Source organism: Myotis yumanensis, unplaced genomic scaffold (genome assembly GCF_028538775.1).
Source record: "Myotis yumanensis isolate MYYU_CA2020_CCGP unplaced genomic scaffold, mMyoYum1.0.hap1 SCAF_17, whole genome shotgun sequence".
Taxonomy (NCBI): domain Eukaryota; kingdom Metazoa; phylum Chordata; class Mammalia; order Chiroptera; family Vespertilionidae; genus Myotis; species Myotis yumanensis.
The window spans coordinates 17,539,248-17,558,407 of NW_027223768.1; the positions used below are offsets into that span (position 1 = coordinate 17,539,248).

A 19,160-nucleotide genomic window follows, 5' to 3' on the forward strand; every position below is an offset into this window, starting at 1 on the left:
TACTCTGACCTGTTTAAACAACACAAGGAGGTTGGCACGTTTTAATAAACCTAACGTGTTTCACTGTTCTGAAAACAGACTGAGAGTGATGGTGACCCTAGCATTTGATCACCCAGGCTCCTGACTTTATGCTCATTACTGTTGGCTAGTTTGATAGTTGCTCGTTCAACATGCACCTCCCAGGGGATGATCAGGTGCTGCAAAGATAGCAAATTCTAGGCAGAAGACTTTGCTTCCATTAGCACTTCTGGTACAAGGGTTAGAGGGGCTTAAAGAGGAGAGTTAGTAGTGATAATAAAATGAGGGAGTGCGTTCCCTGTTGATTTCACCTACTTTGTTAGGACTGGTCCCTCCTTACTGGAGGCTAACGAGGGAGACTAGACCATGACCTGTTGTGGTAGCTGGTGGACACTTTCAAAAACTACAGTTATGTTCTCCAATACTTTTATTATCTCCAGTTTTATGGCACCATATTACCATTATTTTCACACCGTTTAAAATTCCCATTTCCATAATTCAAATACCAAGAAATTACTACACATTCCCGTATACAGTCAAAAATAGATTTACTGGAATGTTTTTAGTTACAGCTGAAGGCAGCAGCATTTACAACACTTAGCTTTGTTACACCCATAAACGTGGAAATTGCTTGCAAAGCAACTGTAATGTGAGAAGAATCTTCCGAATGTTGATGGAACAGCTACATAGGCTTCCTGACCCCCCACCTTAATGCAAGAGTCCAAGTCCTTAAGCCACTGAAGAAGCAGTCGGAAGTCTCGTATCAGTGTTGAACTACAGACACACATAGTGAATGAGCAAATATCTAGTTTCAAATCAGATCCTTGGAATGTGGCAAAACAGGCTGGCTGTCTTGGCCTTGAACATAATTATTAAAAGCACATTTTCATTTTGCTAGAAGGGGAAAAAGATAATGGACATTCTCAATGCTCCAGTTTGAAGTGATACTTGCCTCTCAGTTTCTTGGAAAAGAAGTTTTGAAAGTTATATACATGGGTTTCAGTTAAATTATGCAGCAATCTTTTATTATTATTATTATTGTCCCAGATTTTGTTTAATGAAGATCTCTCTCATCAAATCAAGTGCGGTATTTCACAACTGTAAGTACTGCAAGAGAAAAACACGAAAAAGGAACACGTCAAAATCATATCCACATGCCATGTTAGACAGAATACTCTTAAATGCAGCTGTGTGCACTTGGGAACAGGTAATGAGGACTGAATTTTGGGCTGAAAGGACAGATAACAAATGAGAACGGAGAAGCTAAAATAATCACAAAATCACCTGAATGTCTAACATTGGCATTTTGACTAAACAGATTATGGATGAACCATAGCATACAGCTGCTAAAATATTTTAAAAATAAATAACATGAGAAAATATAACATATTAATAAGAAAGTCTGTATGTAATCTTAGTTTTTTAAAAATGTTTATATGTTAGTATGAAAAGGCTTGAAATATATATGATAGTTATGTTAACAGTAGCTACCACTATGTGGAAAATCACAGTTGAATTGTATCTTTTTCATGCTATTCCACATTTTCTAGTTTTCCGAGGACAAGCAGGAAGTTCCAAGACGCCCTAAATTATGTCCCAGCAGGACGGCAGGGACAGAGGAGATGGTTAGTTGGTGGGTAGCTGCGGGTGGTTCAGACTTCATATCCAGGATCTGGTCTTTTCCTGGCTAGCACTTGCTTTAACAAACCCTTTTAGCCGTGGAAGTTTTTTTTAACATATCTTGTCAAGAGTGGAATTCGATCTTTCCAAGGAGCAGAAAAGGATGTGACTCCCCCGAGACCAGTGTGGTGCTCACACCTTGAGGCTGATGTGCATAGCTTTACTGGGCCTCAACAAAAATCCCTAAGAGGCCGTCTTAGAGATGTACCTCGTGGAAGGGGTTCCCTCATCTGACTGGTGAGTTATAAGGGACACCCTCAAGTCAGTTTTTTTATTATGATGTTATTCACCAATATGTCTTTGTTTTTTACTTTCATTTGGGGGTGGGGGGAACTGAGCTTATAGTGACATCTTGTGGCCATTTGATGAAATTACAGCTTGGGTTCTCATGGCGGACCAAAGCCATTAGATTATTTCTCTGAAATTATAAAATGGTGATTTTCACTCCAAAAAAGAGAGACCATCGCTACTTCTGGTCTCTCAGGGGTGTTTCCAGGTGATGAGAAACCTTTGCAGAAATGTCTACTTATTGTCTGAGATATGCAGCTGTCTCACAGGGTCCCCAACAGAAAAACATACTCCCTGTTTTAGGGTTAGAAGGAACATTTCTGACTTATCTGGTACACACAAGGGCTTGGTCACCCAAGTACTCCAGCCCCCCTGAATACTGTGTAGTGCCCAGGCTCCTCTGAGTCATATAAGAGAGGAGCCACCAACCTAGGAGCGGCACTCACATTTCAGACCCAAAACAATTCCTTGGCCTTGGTTGATCAAGAACAAAATTTTTAAATTATGGGAAGTCAAAACCCCAGAACCTTCCCCAAACCCTCTGTAGGAACCTGGACCAGTGCTATAAGTATAACAAATATGGGGCTGAATCGTGCATGTTTTTATCTAAAAGGGACTCTGAAACATTTCAAAGGAAATTTCTCTTTACAAAAGGGGAAATTAAACTAATCAGGCCTATTTGCTATATTAAAATTACACGGGAAGCAGAAAGCACTGTCAAAAAAAATACCTGTGGTATTTGTATGCATATATTATTAAAATGAATGTTTTTTGAAATTATATATAAAATTTCCAAGAATCTACAACGTCCTGATATTATCATTTGCAATTCTAGTTATCTTAAATGTGAGTTGCAGAGAAAAGCACATTTCTTTGTCAGTTGTGCTGTAATCAGATCTCTGACCATGTCATTTCAGTCTTTGTTATTAACACTAGTAACACTGCTAGTGATGCTGCTGCCTCCGTGAAGCACAACAAAGAGCCTGTCCCTCCAGGACAGGGGACCTGACTTCTGCTCCAGCCCTGCTGCCTGTTCAGACTTCATGCCCAGGGCCCAGTCCTTTCCTGGCTAGCACGTGGCTCAACAAACCCTTTCTTTGTTTGGCTGTGGCAGTTTCCTGTTTATCACCACCAGTGTATGGTTGCATCTTGGTATCTGCAGTAGTTACGTTCTATAAAGTCTCCACCAACACTGAATTAGTGAACACTGACCCATCGCTCCTACAGGAAATACAGGGTTAAATTCCTGTAAGCCCCTGGGCACAACATTTTGTCAACTGATCAATACATAGACACCCTATGTAATATATGCTATTGAATTCATGGCTGATAGCATGGTAACCGAGACCTAAGTGAAGCCTATCAAACGGTCCATTTTCTCCTTCCAGCACATCCCAGCCTGCCTGCACTCAGCAATACGGACACTTCACTGCACTCGGGGCCATGCTAAACAGTGAGACCACCAACGAAGTGCACAACTGCGAGAAACATGGCGCTCACCAGAGGACCTTGTTTACACTGTGAGAGCAACACTAGAAGACGCACATGCACACACATGTCAGACATCAGCTGGGAATGTGCGCCTCAGGGACTCAAAGTTTTCACTGCTCTGAATGCAATGACTGTAAACGCAGCTCAAGTACTGAGGTGGGTAACAGGTGAATGCACAAACCCAGAATCCACCCATATGGGTGAGGATCGACTCAATTTCTTTGCAACAAAACTCTTTTCTCTTTAAAAAGAGAATATTACCATGGAATTTTTCAAATGATTATTTTGAGACACTTTCCAAATCTTCATAAAGTCCCTGCAAACACAGGGAAAGAGGCCTTGGAGAAAATGAGATATCAAAAATGATCTTTAAAAGAATATTAAGGATATTAATGACTGAAATCAAGCTCAAATCCAAAACAGAAACAGAAAAAACATTCATCTGAAGAGCTTATCTAGATCTGTCCTTCAAACAATACTAAGAAATGCAAGCTGCCATTCCTTCTGGTTGGTAATAAGCAGAAGATGAGTGCTGTGGCCCTGGCGTAACAGTAGCCATATTTGGCCTCAAACAAAGCACTTAGCCCTGTGTTTGCATACCATTTAGGAGCATTTTCAGAGATCACATAAGAGCTCTCGACTGAAATCATTACTCAATCCTGACAGTCAGACCACATCAACTGAAAACAAATTAAAAAGGGAATTAAAATGAACCCCAGAACAAATGATACTCCCCAAAATTAACAATCCAGGAAATACTTACTGATGATCACCAACAAAAGGATGACAACAACCAACGCCATGATGGCTTTTATCTACAACACACAAAAAGCATAAGAAAGATATTAATATTAATCCTGACTTTTTTCGACTATCTGTTGTTATTTACCATATTATACTAACTCATCAGTGAACAGGCTAATCCCTTAAAAGGCTTTCAAAATAGAATTTTTCATATGAACTTGCTATTTGCATCTTTTTGTGAATAATCAGGGTTCCCCCAATTTAAGGGTTTTGCTTGCCCAGAATTTTCTGTTCAAGCCTCACTGCCCAGTGGACAGTAATCAAAGTCTCCATGGACCTGGACTTCTTGTCTATGATTTCTTGCTCTCACTTCTAATATGAGACCAGGAAAAGTACGGCATTTTACCAACTCTGTTAAAAAGCTGAACCAGGATAGGACAAACAGCACCGGCATCCAACACAAATGATTTCGTACACACAGTACAAGGCAGCACGTCTGTAGCCTTGCTCAAAGGATATGAGAATTCTGTTTTGGCTCCCCTTACTTTCTTCTTGGCACTTTTATCTCTGTTTGAGGAAGGGAATTTAGATTCTCCATGAATAACCTTATGTGATAAATAGTGTGGCTGAGAGCATTCTCTGTGTCAGTTTGACAATTGTGGAGACATCTTAAGGTTAGTCCTTAGTGAACTGACTAAAATTTTAAGCTCACATCATTTCTCTCACAAAACACCACACGCCCAGTACAGTGCGATTGAAACTTCTTGAAACTTCGTGGCCCATGCGCAGAAGTCGGTATTTTGTGGAAGAGCCACACTCAAGGGGCCAAAGAGCCGCATGTTGCTCGAGAGCCGCAGTTTGCCAACCACTGCCATAGGCTGCTCCAAAACATGCTAATAATAAATTCTAAGAGAAACCAGTATTTCTTATTAATAAAATGTAACTATGAAGAATTCCATGGAAACAACCTTTTAAGCACTGTTTGATTCCTTTAGTTATTTCTGTTCCCAAACTATTAATCACTCAGCAAGTATTAATGGAGTTTGGCCCAGGCTCAGAAGACATAATGGAAAGTGAGGCAGCCATAGTATCTGTCCTCACTGAGCTTATAATCCGGGGCCTTTCCTTCTGGACTCTGAACAGCACGCAGGTGCTGACCAATCTTTCCATGAGCTTCTGATTTACTCACTTTGCATCCACGCCACCACATCTGCCGTCGCAGTTGTTTGGATCTGTTGCTAAAAGCAGTTGCGTTATCCGATAAGCTTTCTATATCACATAGAGGATGGAGAGAAGGATTAAACGACATAACAGGATTCTTTTATCTAGTCACACAAAGACAAGAAAATATTAATTTCTACTTCTGCAAATTTATTCCCTTTTAAGCATGAAAACAACACCCTCCCTTTCCTCCACCCAAAAACTCTGACATTCTGTATTGTAAAAAAAAAAAAAAATCAAAAAGCAAAAAACTGCTGCAGGTCAGTTTGTTCAATCCTTATTTATAACATTAAGAAAAGTCTTTCCAGGGCCTTAAGCCTTTCAAACAAACTTATGAATTCTGGTGAGAAAATACTCTTTAGGTACTTGGGGGCGGGGGTAGGCTAGAAAGGGTCAATGGGGGGAAAAGGATACATCTGTATTACATTCAACAATAAAGATAAATTTTAAAAAGTAAATTTAAAAAATTCAAGTACTTGGCACATCTACAGAAAAAATTGACATGTGAAAGTTACATTCTTAGAAGACCAAAAAGTGACTGATTTAGAAGCAAAAAAATATGAATTTTAAAAGTGATTAAATAAGTTTTTTCTTTAAACAACTCTATGAAGGATTAGTCATATATTCAGCCACTCATTAGTTAAACAATATCTGAGTACCTATTATAGGCACAGAGACTAACATGTTACCAGAGGAAGAAAAGATAAAACTATCAGATACATTTGAAATAAGTGTTGACATGATTAGACCTCTCCTGGAGATGAGAAATACAAAGCACATCAATGTAACAGGAAAAAAGAAAAACACGCCACTCTAACTCTTCAACAATGAATTTTTAAATTTTCCATTCTCAACTGATCACTTGAAGAAATAATACAAGACGATTTAAAGTAAAGGAAGCTAAAGTGAAAACGTTACAGTCACCAGTTAAGAACCAAATACTATTTTACTAAGTCACATGTTCCTAAACTTCAGCTAGAAAAATGGGAGAAGTACACTATTAAAACATAGGTTAATAATTTCAAGAAAAATATAAAATATCTGTACCTGATTTGTCCTGTAGTTCATCTAGTCTCTCCCCTCTTTCAATTACCTTTGTAATATTTTCTTGCATGACATCAATAACTTCATCCACCTGATTCTGAACACTAGTTTAAAAAAAAGATTAACAATATTTATTTTTCTCTTGAGGATTTTATAATTTTTGAAACTTTCATTAGACATGAAAGAAAATAGCAAATTTTCAGAATTATTCAACTATGAAATGTTAAGGTACTGCAGAATTTAGTCAAATAGCTTCATCTTCTTTTCAGCAGGGAGCTGAGGCATCACACGGACACAGCTGTAACCTAAGTCTGCTGTATAGTTCACACACTAGGACTAACGAAGGAGTCTGCCCAAGTATGTTAGGAGCTCATGAAAACATCGTTCCCCAAATGGAAATGTAAGGTCTGCTCCTGGACACTGACACTCAATGGGTAAAACTCTTTCTTCACTGCTCCTTGGTTTTCACTTAAACAGCGTTTAAGACACTGGCAATACCTGGGAAGGTCTGAAGCACCCACAATGGAGCAACTCGGAAAACCTTCATGTTTGTTTATCTTCAGAATAAAAATATGATTTCCTCCTTTATATCAGGTGATGAGGGCCTGTTCTATCCAAATTTTAGGCTGTTCAATGAAGGTTTAATATATATTCAAAAATTTAATGACTGGCTTTCAGCTGCCTACTCTCACTCTGGAGTACATCAACACAGACGTGTTCACTATTTTAAGTGTCTACTTTTCCTCTGTTGCTCCAATCATTAGGCAAAAACGACCTTATATTAATTTATGAAATAAGTCATGGTGACACCTCGATTTCAGGCCTTTGAGACCCTGTGCAGAGGGTCGGCTATGCAGTGACTGAGCTCCTGACCCATGGGAAACCTGAGATGACAGTTGTGTCCTGTTTTAGGCTGCTAATTGCAGGCCAATTTGTTACACAGCAACAGAAAATAAAAACACCCTGTCTAGTACTTGAATCAATTTCTTGGGACCTTGGTTCTATATTTCAGAATCCATGAGCTAGGATTAGGATAAGTGTGGACATATTTCTTCACACCAGCAGCTACCTGAGTAAAGTCCAAGTATCTCATAAAAAATGTGATACCCCGGAGGAACCAAGATGGCGGCATAGGTAAACACCCGAACTTGCTGTCTCGCACAACCACACAAAACTACAACTCAAAAAAAGTGGATATCATCCAGAACCACGGGAAGGCTGGCTGAGTGGAAGTTCTACAACAAGAAGGAAAGAGAAAAGTGCATCTAGACTGGGAGGAGGTGCAGAGGTGCGGAAGAGCAAAGGTACGGAGGCTGGCAGCTGGGTACACTGTGGTCTTTTCCAATCGGGAGGGAGATACAAACTCCCGACTGCTCTGAACTCCAGTACCAGGTGAGACTCTGGGGACCCAAACTCATACGGGGAGAAACTGGACTATCTGGCATCGGGCCAGAACACAAGGGCGGCTTTCTTTTAGAGGTGGTCGCAGCGTTCATTGTTCCTGCATGGGGCCACGGGACACAGAGACCCAGGGACCTATAAGGGACAGGGCCAATGGGCAACCATTGCTATTTGCACCACCCTGTGATTTCCTGAGACCACCCTCCACCCAATTTACAACTCCACCCAAGCTGTGCGCAGAGGCGTTTGCGTATGAATGGCCTGGCCTTTTGCAACCTAATCTAACAAACTACAGCTGGGTCAAAGAACCCCAGAGCTTCCAAAAGAAAGCCTAAGGCTCATCAGCAGCCTGCATCGCTTCACAGGTGTGCCTCATCTGGGCACCTCCAAACCCCAAACAAAGATGAGGAATCTGCAGATCTCTCTATAGCTCCTGCTGGGTGGCCTCAGGCAGTGGCTGACTTTGCACCTCCTTGGAGATCCAAGAGCCAGTGTACCCAGTGGTCAAAGTGAGACCACACCAGATTACAACTCTTCAGATCCATAGGAGACACACTCAGGTGGCAGACTCAGTGAGCACCAAAGCCCCACTGAAGCAAGTCCTGCCCCATAAGGGTGTTTCCAGCACAGAAGTTCTCACACTGTAGACACAACTGGTCCTCACAGCCAACTGACCTGGAGGTCAATTCCTCCCAATGATACCAACAGCAATTAAGGCTTAACTACAACAAGACTGTGCACACAGCCCACAAAGGGATGCACCAAGAGCATCCATCTCAGGTGACTGGGGAGGCTGAGCCACTGGGCCCTATAGGGCACCTAGCATACGAAGCCACTCTATCAACACAGGGAAGCATAAACAATGCGGAGACAAAGAAACATGTCACAAATGAAAGAAATGGAGGAAAGCAAACTACTGGATATAGAGTTCAAAACCACGGTTATAAGGTTACTCAAGAATCTTCTAGAAACCTCTGAGAAATTTAGTAAGACCCTCAAGGATATGAAAAAGGACCAATTATTAATTAAGCATACACTGACTGAAATAAAGAATAATATACAGAGATACAACAGCAAACTAGAGAATCCCAAGAATCAAGTCAAAGATTTGAAATATGAAGAAGCAAAAAACACCCAACCGGAAAAGCAAAATGAAAAAAGAATCCAAAAATATGAAGATAGTGTAAGGAGCCTCTGGGACAACTTCAAGCGTACCAACATCCAAATTATGGGGGTGCCAGAAGAAGAGAGAGAGCAAGATATTGAAAACCTATAATGACAGAAATAATGACAGGAAACTTCCCCTACCTGGTGAAAGAAATAGACTTACAAGTCTAGGAAGTGCAGAGAACCCCAAACAAAAGGAATCCAAAGAGGATTACACCAAGACACATCATAATTAAAATGCCAAGGGCTAAAGACAAAGAGAGAATCTTAAAAGCAGCAAGAGAAAGACAGTTAGTTACCTACAAGGGAGTCCCATACGACTGTCAGCTGATTTCTCAACAGAAACTTTGCAGGCCAGAAGGGAGTGGCAAGAAATATTCAAAGTGATGAATAGCAAGAACGTACAACCAAGATTACTCTACCTAGCAAAGCTATCATTTAGAATTGAAGGTCAGATAAAGAGCTTCACAGATAAGAACAAGCTAAAGTAGTTCATCACTGCCAAACCAGTATTATATGAAATGCTGAAGGGTATTCTTTAAGAAGAGGAGGAAGAAGAAAAAGGTAAAGATAAAAATTATGAATAACAAAGAGACAACAAACACATATCTATCAACAAGTAAATCTAAAAATCGAGTGAATAAGAAAATCGGATGAACAGAGTAACTGGTGAATATAATAGAATTAGGGGCATAGAAAGGGAGGGGACTGACAATTCTCAGGGGGAAGGGGGTGTGGGGGGTTCGGGAAGAGATTGGACAAAAATCAAACACCTATGGACGAGGACAATGGGGAGGGGGTAAGGGCATGGAGTGGGATGGGAACCGGGTGGAGGGGAGCTATTGGGAGAAAAAAGGAACAACTGTAATAATCTGAACAATAAAGACTTATTTAAAAAAAGCGTGATACCCCATCACAATATCTTATTCCCATGATGTGCCATCAATACTCAAAATCAGGGCAGTCTGCCCTAACCGGTTTGGCTCAGTGGATAGAGCGTCGTCCTGAGGACTGAAGGGTCCCAGGTTCGATTCCGGTCAAGGGCGTGTACCTTGGTTTCGGCCACATCCCCAGTGGGGGGTGTGCAGGAGGCAGCTGATCGATGTTTCTCTCTCATCGATGTTTCTAACTATCCCTCTCCCTTCCTCTCTGTAAAAAATCAATAAAATATATATTAAAAAAAAATCAGGGCAGCCTATCCCTCCTTAGTACTGGAGCCCGAGCCACTCAGTTTTCTTCTGCAGTTAGCCTGTACGGCTTGGTCAGTTTCTAGGGCTATTTCACGGCTCCATCCATTCCTTCTCCTTTCTTGTTGAGACTCATACTCTTCTAACATTAGATACATTCACTACAGCATGACCCATCATGGGCCACCAACAATATATAGAGCAAAAGCTTCAATATGAAAATTAGCCATAAATCTTAGATCAAAATATGGATTAGGATAAGTAATAGATATGAGAAAAATTCTGGAAGTACAGTGGGACCTTGACTTATGAGTGTCCTGACTAACGAGTTTTTCGAGATACGAGCCGTCTCTCAGCCGATTTTTTGCTTTGAGTTGCGAGCTAAAATTGGGGTTACGAGCCAGCTTCAGATACCCCACCGTTAGTTGGTGCAGCGAACGTCACAGTGAACGCCACAATATCAGCCCAGAATCACGTGTCTCACTCGTTCACTTTTGATTTGACATACAAGTAATTTGAGTTACAAGCTCCGTCACGGAACAAATTAAATTCGTAAGTCAAGGTCCCACTGTATACAAAAAGACAATTGCACTTCAAAAGACAAAGTCTATTATATTGCTTTTATTATCATTCTGAAAATGGGGCTCAACTTATAGACTTAAAACCAAAGTAGAGCCCTAGCTGGTTTGGCTCAGTGGATAGAGCATCGGCTTGTTGACTGAAGGGTCCTGGGTTCGATTCTGGTCAAGGGCACATGCCTGGGTTGTGGGCTCGATCCCCAGTGTGGGACGTGCAGGAGGCAGCCGATCCACGATTCTCGCTCATCATGGATGTTTCTATCTCTCTCTCCCTCTTCCTTCCTCTCTCTGCAATCAGTAAAAATATATTAAAAAAACCCCAACAAAATAGACCTTGAGAATGTGCTAAATAGATAGATTTGACATAAGGTAATCAAGTTAAGAAAAACCAAGAACCAGGAACTGCATTTCCTTAGCTGTAAGTTAGAGATAGCTTTGTGAAAATAAAAATTACTGCGTTTTAAAAACCCAGCAGTTATATTTTGTCTATATCAGGGCTCAGCAAATTGTCTCTATAAAGAGCAGGGTAGATAATAGATATTTTAGATTTTGTGTGCCATAAGGTCTCTGTCACAACTACTCAAATCTGCCCTTGTAGTTTGAAAGCAGCCATAGATAATAAGAAAGCAAATAGGCATGGCTATGTTCCAATAAAACTTTATTTACAAATATAGGTGGCAGCCAGACATGGCTCACAGGTTGTGTAGTTTGCCCCTCCTCTGCCCCCCCGCCCCCCTCCCCCGGGTCTGGTCCGAACAGAAAAATGATAATCACTTAAACAAATGAGTATCTCAGAAACTTACTGCTTAATTTTGTCATTTCTAGGTCCAAATCTTGGTCCAGATGGTCCCCTTCTGAAAACAAAATACCGAGTGTATATAAGTAATGAGAGCATTAAAAACCAAGGACAAAACAGAAAACACACAAAATCAAACTAAATCCTAAACATGGTCATTCACCATAAGGAATCACAGTTTACTGGTACTGTTGAAACTGAATGATATGTAATCATGTCTGTCCTTCATTGGTACTTAATGCTGGCCACAATTAACCTAATTCTTCTGAATATTATAACTTTTAGGGGAAATTTGGGTTTATATAACCCTTACACACAGGATGCTCTATGATTAAACTTTGAAATACCATAACAACTACAATGCCAGTGAGTATGAATAGCTTTATGATCAATTATAGAAAACTAAAAGTACAATCACCTTGAATTTCAGCCATAATGAAATGCTGATTATCAGGGATAGATACAGAGAACAATCCATTTAAAACGATACAAATTTTTAAGTATGTTTTTTGATTCCTCATCTTAAACTTAACAACATGGCTAAAGTGAAATTTTGCAGAACTCTATGAAAACATCAACATTTCTCAAATCATTCTCTATTATAGTAAAATGCCGTATCATTTTAATTAACCCCTTTTAAAATTCCGGAAATAAAAAAAACCTTTTAGATATTTTAAGTAATGATTCTTCTTCTGATGATTGAGAATAAGATGTAAACTACAAAACTAAAAAGAAAATAGATTCTGTACTAATTAAACACTAATCCCCAAGTCCCCACTCCTCCTAGCCCCTGGCAGCCTCTGTTCTACTTTGTTCTCTATAAATTCGACCTCTCTAGGCACATAATATAAGTGGAACCATGTAAAATTTATCCTTTCATGACCAGCTTCTTTCCTTTAGCGTAATATCTTCAAGGTTCATCTATGTTGTAGCGTGTGCCAAAATGTCCTTCCTTCCTAAGACTAAAAGTCCACTATATGTATATGACATTTTGTTTATCTCTCCATCCACTGATGGACACTTTGGTTGCTTCCAACTTTTGGCTATTGTGAATATTGCTGCTATAAACATGGGTGTTGATTCTTTTTTTTTTTTTTTTTTAATATATTTTATTGATTTTTTACAGAGAGGAAAGGAGAGAGATAGAGAGCCAGAAACATCGTAGAGAGAGAAACATCGATCAGCTGCCTCCTGCACATCTCCTACTGGGGATGTGCCCGCAACCCAGGTACATGCCCTTGACCGGAATCGAACCTGGGACCTTTCAATCCGCAGGCCGACGCTCCATCCACTGAGCCAAACCGGTTTCGGCGGGTGTTGATTCTTAAAAATTATTTCAAGGACTTTATTTGGTGTGTCTCCTTTCCAACCCACAGACAAAACCACAGGGTACGGGAGTTGAATTGTGGACAAGTGTGCTAGTTTTGCTGCCCAGCCCTTTGGAAGACGCACAGCATGACCTGGGAGTGGACCTTCAGTAGTAAATCGTGGCCTTAAGAGTTGATGTTTCCCACAAGGGTGTCTAAACTTCATTCAGGTAATCACTTATTTAACCAAAGCGTCTGGCCTTCTTTCCAATACTGAGTTCTTTTTTGACAGGTAGCTATTGCTGTAGACTAAGGCTCCTTACCACAGTCAGCACTACCAGCAGTTAGCTTTGTGACTCTATGGAAATCTTGTCACCTGTAGGAAATTATCTTCCCACTTCATTTGCCCTTCATGCAACAAATGATACTATTTCCTGTAATTGGATTTGTTTTATATCCTGTAGGCTCTTTCTGTTCAATGCTTCATGGTTGTCAATTACTTTTTATAAAATGATTTTATTTTGGGGCGGGAAAAACCTCTACAAAAAACTTCACAACATTCTAACAAAGAGGGCGACCGATGGTTCCTCTCAAGATTATCTCTACATTAATCTCCAGAGGAAACTACAACAGTCTGTCCTCTTTCCCGACTCTGCACATATAAACACAGGCCCGTATGAGAGCCTTTTCTAAATATAACTCCAAAGGATCGATCAGGTCAATTAGTTCTGACAAGTTATTAAGGTAATTCCATGGGGAAAGAATAACCTTTTCATCAAATGGTGGTGGCACAATTAGACAGACATATGCCAAAAGAATAACAAATTATCCTTTACTTAATTAACTCAACCATATGCAACAATTAATTTAAAGTATATTATAGACCTGAATGTAAAAGCCAAAACTATAAAACTCCTAAGGAAAAAATAGAAGAAAATCTTAGTGAGATTGGCAAAGATTTCTTAAATAAGCAAAAGTAGTTTTAAAAAAATTAATAAACTTATTTCATCAGAATCAAAACTTTCATCTTCAAAAGATACTGTTGTGAAAATGAAAAGATTTCATTGCAAATTGGGAGAAAATATTTGTACAACATATCTGATAAGGAACTTTTTTCTTGAAAAGCTCTTGTATAAAAAGCTCTTACTAGGAAGACAAATTTAAAATTGAGCAAAAGATTTTAACATGTACTTTTAAAAAAAAGATATGAGGATGCCCAGCTGGTATGGCTCAGATTGTCATCCTGTGCACCAAGTGGTCACCGGTTCGATTCCTAGTCTGGACACATGCCCCGGTTCGGGCTGGATCCCCAGTAGGGGGGCATGCAGGAGGCAGTCAATCAATGTTTTTTCCTCTCTCTCTCCCTCTCTAAAAAATCAATAAAAACACATTTAAAGGTAAAGGTCTGAGGATGAAAAATATGTACATAAAAGATGTTCAACCTAATTTTTTATTAGAGAAATGCAAATTAAAATGTAATGAGATACCACCACACACCCACAAGAATGGCTAAAATGAAAGACTGACCATATGGAGTGCTGATGAGAATTTGGAGCAATTAGAACTCTCATGCAATGCTGACGGGAATATAAAATGGGACACCACTTTGGAAAACAGCTGTACATATACAACAGCCATTCTATTCCTAAGTATTTACCCAAGAGAATGAAAGCAGATGTTCACACAAAACAATCTGTATGAAAATGTTTATAGTCGCCTTATTTATAATAGCTGAAAAGTACAACTATTCCAAATAGCCATTTTAAGTGAATGAATGAACTGCAGAATATTCATATAATGGAATACTTCTCAGAAATATAAAGAAACAAACCTGATATATGTGACAGCATGGATGTATCTCAAAATAATTATGCAGAGTGAATGAAGTCAGTAAAAAAAGAGGCATAAGGTATGGTTCCACTTATAATAAAAAAAATTCTAGAAAATACAAACTATAGAAATAGAAAGCAATCGGTGATTGCCTAGAGATTGGGAGAATGAGAGATTACCAAGAGGTCCAAGGAAACTTTGAACATGATGGCGCTGTTTATTATTTGATTTTGGTCATGATTTCACATGTGTACAGTACGTATGTCAAAACTCATAGTGTATACATTATATGTCACTTACATCCCAATAAAGCTGTTAAAAAACTTACAGAAAAAAGTCCTCTTCTTCATCGGAATCATCTTCCAAAAGATTTCTCTGTAAAAAAAGAGAGAGAGAGAAAGTGACTTGAGCTTTCAGATTTCAGGGCTTATACACTGTCAGGAGTAATAAAATGAGTTCTGTCCTGGTGGAGTTTCTGAACTCCAAGCTTCCAGGGGGAAAAGTAATTGCATGGGCTTCAATGGAAGCTGAAAGATACAGAACCACATTGGCAGACTTTTGAAAGAAAATGCTTCTAGTAGTGGAATCCTATGATTGACCACGAGGCAGAAAGGGCACTGAGCCGGTGTGGAGTAAGGAACGGAGGGCAGTTGGGAGGAGCAAGTCCCTTCTCCTTCTCCTGCCTTCCTCTAGTCCAGTGATGGCGAACCTATGACACGTGTGTCAGAGGTGACACGCGAACTCATTTTTTTTGGTTGATTTTTCTTTGTTAAATGGCATTTAAATATATAAAATAAATATCAAAAATATGTCTTTGTTTTACTATGATTGCAAATATCAAAAAATTTCTATATGTGACACGGCACCAGAGTTAAGTTAGGGTTTTTCAAAATGCTGACACGCCGAGCTCAAAAGGTTTGCCATCACTGCCGTCAGCTGTCATTCAACAGAGATGTTTGAGCATCTATGTGCTGGGCACTGTTCTAAGGACCAAGCACCAGCTTTGAGTAACACAGACAAGGTTTGAGCTCTCATAGAAAAATATCTGATGGTGATAAATGCTATGCAGAGAATTAAAACAGTGATGGGACAGACAGAGACAGGGGGATTGAATGAGATTAGGCTGTCCAGGAAAATCACTCTCCAGGGGTGAAATTTAAGCTGAGATCCAAACGGTAACTAAGAGCCAACCAAAGATCAGGGTGAAGAGCATTCATGGCCAGCAGAGGGACCGGCTAGTGCAGAAAAAGCCCCAATGGATTAACGTGAATGGTTTGACTTCTTAAAAAAAAAAAAAATTATACATGATTAGAGTTCAACATTTTCCAGCCAACATCTGTTTACAAGATCAGTAATGGCAGGAGAATTCAGTGAAGTCACCAATTTAAGTAACGTATACTACTTTATAACGTTTACTATGACGAACAAAGGGATTAGAATATAGCCATAAACTTTAGTTTTCTAAAACAAAGTACTTATAAAAGGAATGAAGACATTTTTAGTCTTTCTTTTTTAAAAGCTTAAGATTCTGAACTTACCCTTTCACTTTTCACAGAACCAGTGACATCATCATCGTTTAGGTGGCGCTTGAACTTGGGAGGCATATTTTTTTTTTAACGCTAGAAGTACTCTTCTACTTCCCAGCAGAGTTAAGTACTCACCACCTTAAAGAAAAAATAGGTTTCACTGGATTTGAGACTTCTGGGTGCCAGGTAAAGAAAGTACTTACAGCAGAGGCCAGGGCCTTATTGTGAAGGGGCCTCCTTCTCTTCTCTGGCTTCAACTACTCCCTTCTCACTTGCTCCTTTCCAGGGACCTCCCTGCTGAGCCTCAACACATGAGAAATAGTAAAAATCATGAAAAAAATGGATGTAATTTTCTTAGGAGAACATGCGGAGGAAATGAGTGACAAAATGTTTATAAAATGAAAAAGCAGAAGGTACATGAAGGAAATGCATATAGGAGGTGCTTCCCTGAAAGTGAGACATCGACTGCTTTAGGATTTTCACTTGGAGCGAGCAGTCAGCGGACACTTCCGGTGCTCACTTTAGGTTAGTTGTTTGAACAAAGATTCAGCTCCCTCGTGTGTGAAACAGTACTTTCTAGGCTTTTGCATGGAATTGGGAGGCGTCTGCTCAGACACTACATGCAAAAGCATTCTGTAAACTCTAACATCCTGTTCTGAAGCATAGCACTGGGTGTTCCAAGAAAAGGGATGTTTGGTAAGAAATTCTTCTTTTCCCACAGAAAGTCTCACTTCCTTTTATATGCTAATATGCATTGTTCCAGAAACATGCTTGAGTCTGCAACATACTCAAAATTTTCTCCAGAAAAAGCTGTATGCAGGTATGAGTTTTCAGATTCTCGGACTAGAAGATGGATGAAAGATGAGACTAGCTAAGGAGTGCCCAGAGTTTTACTGTGAGCTGGGCACTCTGCTCAGGGATTTATGTGCATTTCCTGTTACTCTGAGGCACTAGAAAACGACAGGAAAGCTAAGGCTTAGTAAAGATGAGTGATGAATAGTGTTAGCCACTCTGCTCATTGAAATAGCAGAAGCAAAGGCCTCAATTAATCCGTGGCTGCGCATGATCAGTTGTGGTATTTATTCAGTTAGTGGCCCAGCAGGTTACACAGTTGTGTCCTAGAAAGACCACTTCCCTATAACCATCCAGCAGCCCTCTTTCCCCTTCCACAAGAAGAATCTGAAGATCTTCAAATTAACTATAGCTAGACATCAGTTAGTTGGTTAATGTTATAATGTAAAAAAAAACAAGCCCACAGTCCAGTTTCATAAATGAAATAGAAGTAAGATCTGAAGCTGGCTTCCTGTCCAAACAAATTGGTAAGAAAGTTTTCTTTAATAAGAAATGCTCCAGAACCTGAAACCTAACCACGTGTTAAGAGAAAAAACACACACAAAAATTCTTGCCACCTGAGTAAACAACTCTAGAGTTCATTCAACAATATTTCTGTCCCTTACATCTGGCCTTGATTTCAGAGTAATTCATTCATGCAGAAATGTTACAGAATGCATGAAAAAAATAAAAACAAAACGCCCACAAATGACAAAGGAAGCAATTGAAGGACTGAGCTTCTCATTACACCTGTATTTTGTTTGCATGGTAAACCCCACAAAGAGGCGACCTCAACCTCTCGCAGCACCTAACAGGCAGATTTACATAACATCTTTATGAAACACACGGTGAAGCTACAAGCTTAATGGTGAGCAAGACCCATCTTCAGGTCCCATAATCCAAGCATCAGCCTCAGAAAGGCAAGACACCAGCGTCTGACCAACAAAAAAAGCCATCAGCAAAGCAGCAGGCGGATGAACTAACTACGCATCATGAACCACAGGGCAACGGATGATATCTGTACCAAACAACTCACAGAAAAAAAAAAACCGTGCTTAGAAATTAGACTTATACTCTACTAAGAAGGTTTCTGAAAAACAAAACAAAAACTCACGTATGCATCCAGGTGCTTGTGTCTAGATATATATGTAAACAAGAGTCTTCGTCATGTAATTCAGCATGGAGGGCAGAATAGCCATGCACAATTCACCTAAAAAATGCCACCACCGTCTGCTTCCTCTGCCGTCCTCCCACGTTTACAGTGTCACGTGTGTATTTTTGGAAGAGGCAGTGCGTTCTCTTTTTCGGGGGCTTTACACATAACACGCTTCTAGCCTGTTGTTTGATAAACGTTGGCAGAAACCAACAAGCAACCTTGTCATCTCGCACCAGGCTCGCTGGCGGGCCGAGGGCGCCCCCGTCCCCGCCTCCACTCCGGGTCTGACTCCCCTTCCCCGTCTCTCGCCCGCAGGCGAGGCGGCTGCAGTTCCCGGGAAACCGGCGACGGGAACTGCACGCAGCCCGGAGACGCCGCTATTCACGGAAGCTGTCAGCGCCGGGACCGCCCGCCCGCACCTGCCAGGCTCACGCCCCGAGCCCTTTAAATCCCCACGGAGCCCGGCCCTCCAGCCACAGGCTCCTCCCCCGACCCATCTGTCGCACCAGGTCTGCTCCAAACTCCGGTCCCTCCGGCCCCGCGACACCCACTCCCTCCCGGCTCCTCCCCCCGGGGGCACACCGCCCCATCGCCCTTCCTCACCGCACCCCGGTCCACCCCCCGCCTGCTCCCGCTCGGGGCCCCCTCCCGGGCCCCCAGGCCCGGCGCGGACGTTGCGGGACTGGGGTGTCGTCTCGGTTTCCTTCCGCCTCCCTCCTCCCACCTCGTCCCCCGCCCCCCACATCTCCGAGACCAGGCGGGCGCCCGTACCTGAGTCTCCCCGGGAGGTCTCGGGCGGCTGCGGGAAGGAGCGGGGAGCCGAGGAAGAAGGCTGGGAGCGGAGGCAGTGGACGCCCAGTCGGCGTCCGCCGCTCCGCCGCAGCTGCGCCCCCGC

The 19,160-nt window shown here is 41.0% G+C and overlaps 1 protein-coding gene across 2 annotated transcripts; it reads right to left on the bottom strand.

Annotated features, from left to right (window-relative positions):
• Positions 1-549: 549 nt before the first annotated feature.
• Positions 550-19,160, bottom strand: VAMP4 (vesicle associated membrane protein 4). 2 transcript variants are annotated; one of them, XM_070397497.1, is made up of 8 exons: positions 19,037-19,160; positions 16,291-16,416; positions 15,081-15,127; positions 11,623-11,673; positions 6,490-6,590; positions 5,411-5,490; positions 4,241-4,292; positions 550-1,125 (listed from the first exon to the last, which is right to left on the bottom strand). In XM_070397497.1, the coding sequence occupies exons 2-8, from the start codon at positions 16,354-16,356 to the stop codon at positions 1,097-1,099; spliced, it is 426 nt and encodes a 141-aa protein (XP_070253598.1). In that variant the 5' UTR covers positions 16,357-16,416; positions 19,037-19,160; the 3' UTR covers positions 550-1,096. The 2 variants fall into 2 exon arrangements, with proteins under 2 accessions (XP_070253598.1, XP_070253599.1); XM_070397498.1 differs by lacking the exon at positions 19,037-19,160 and adding an exon at positions 18,224-18,460.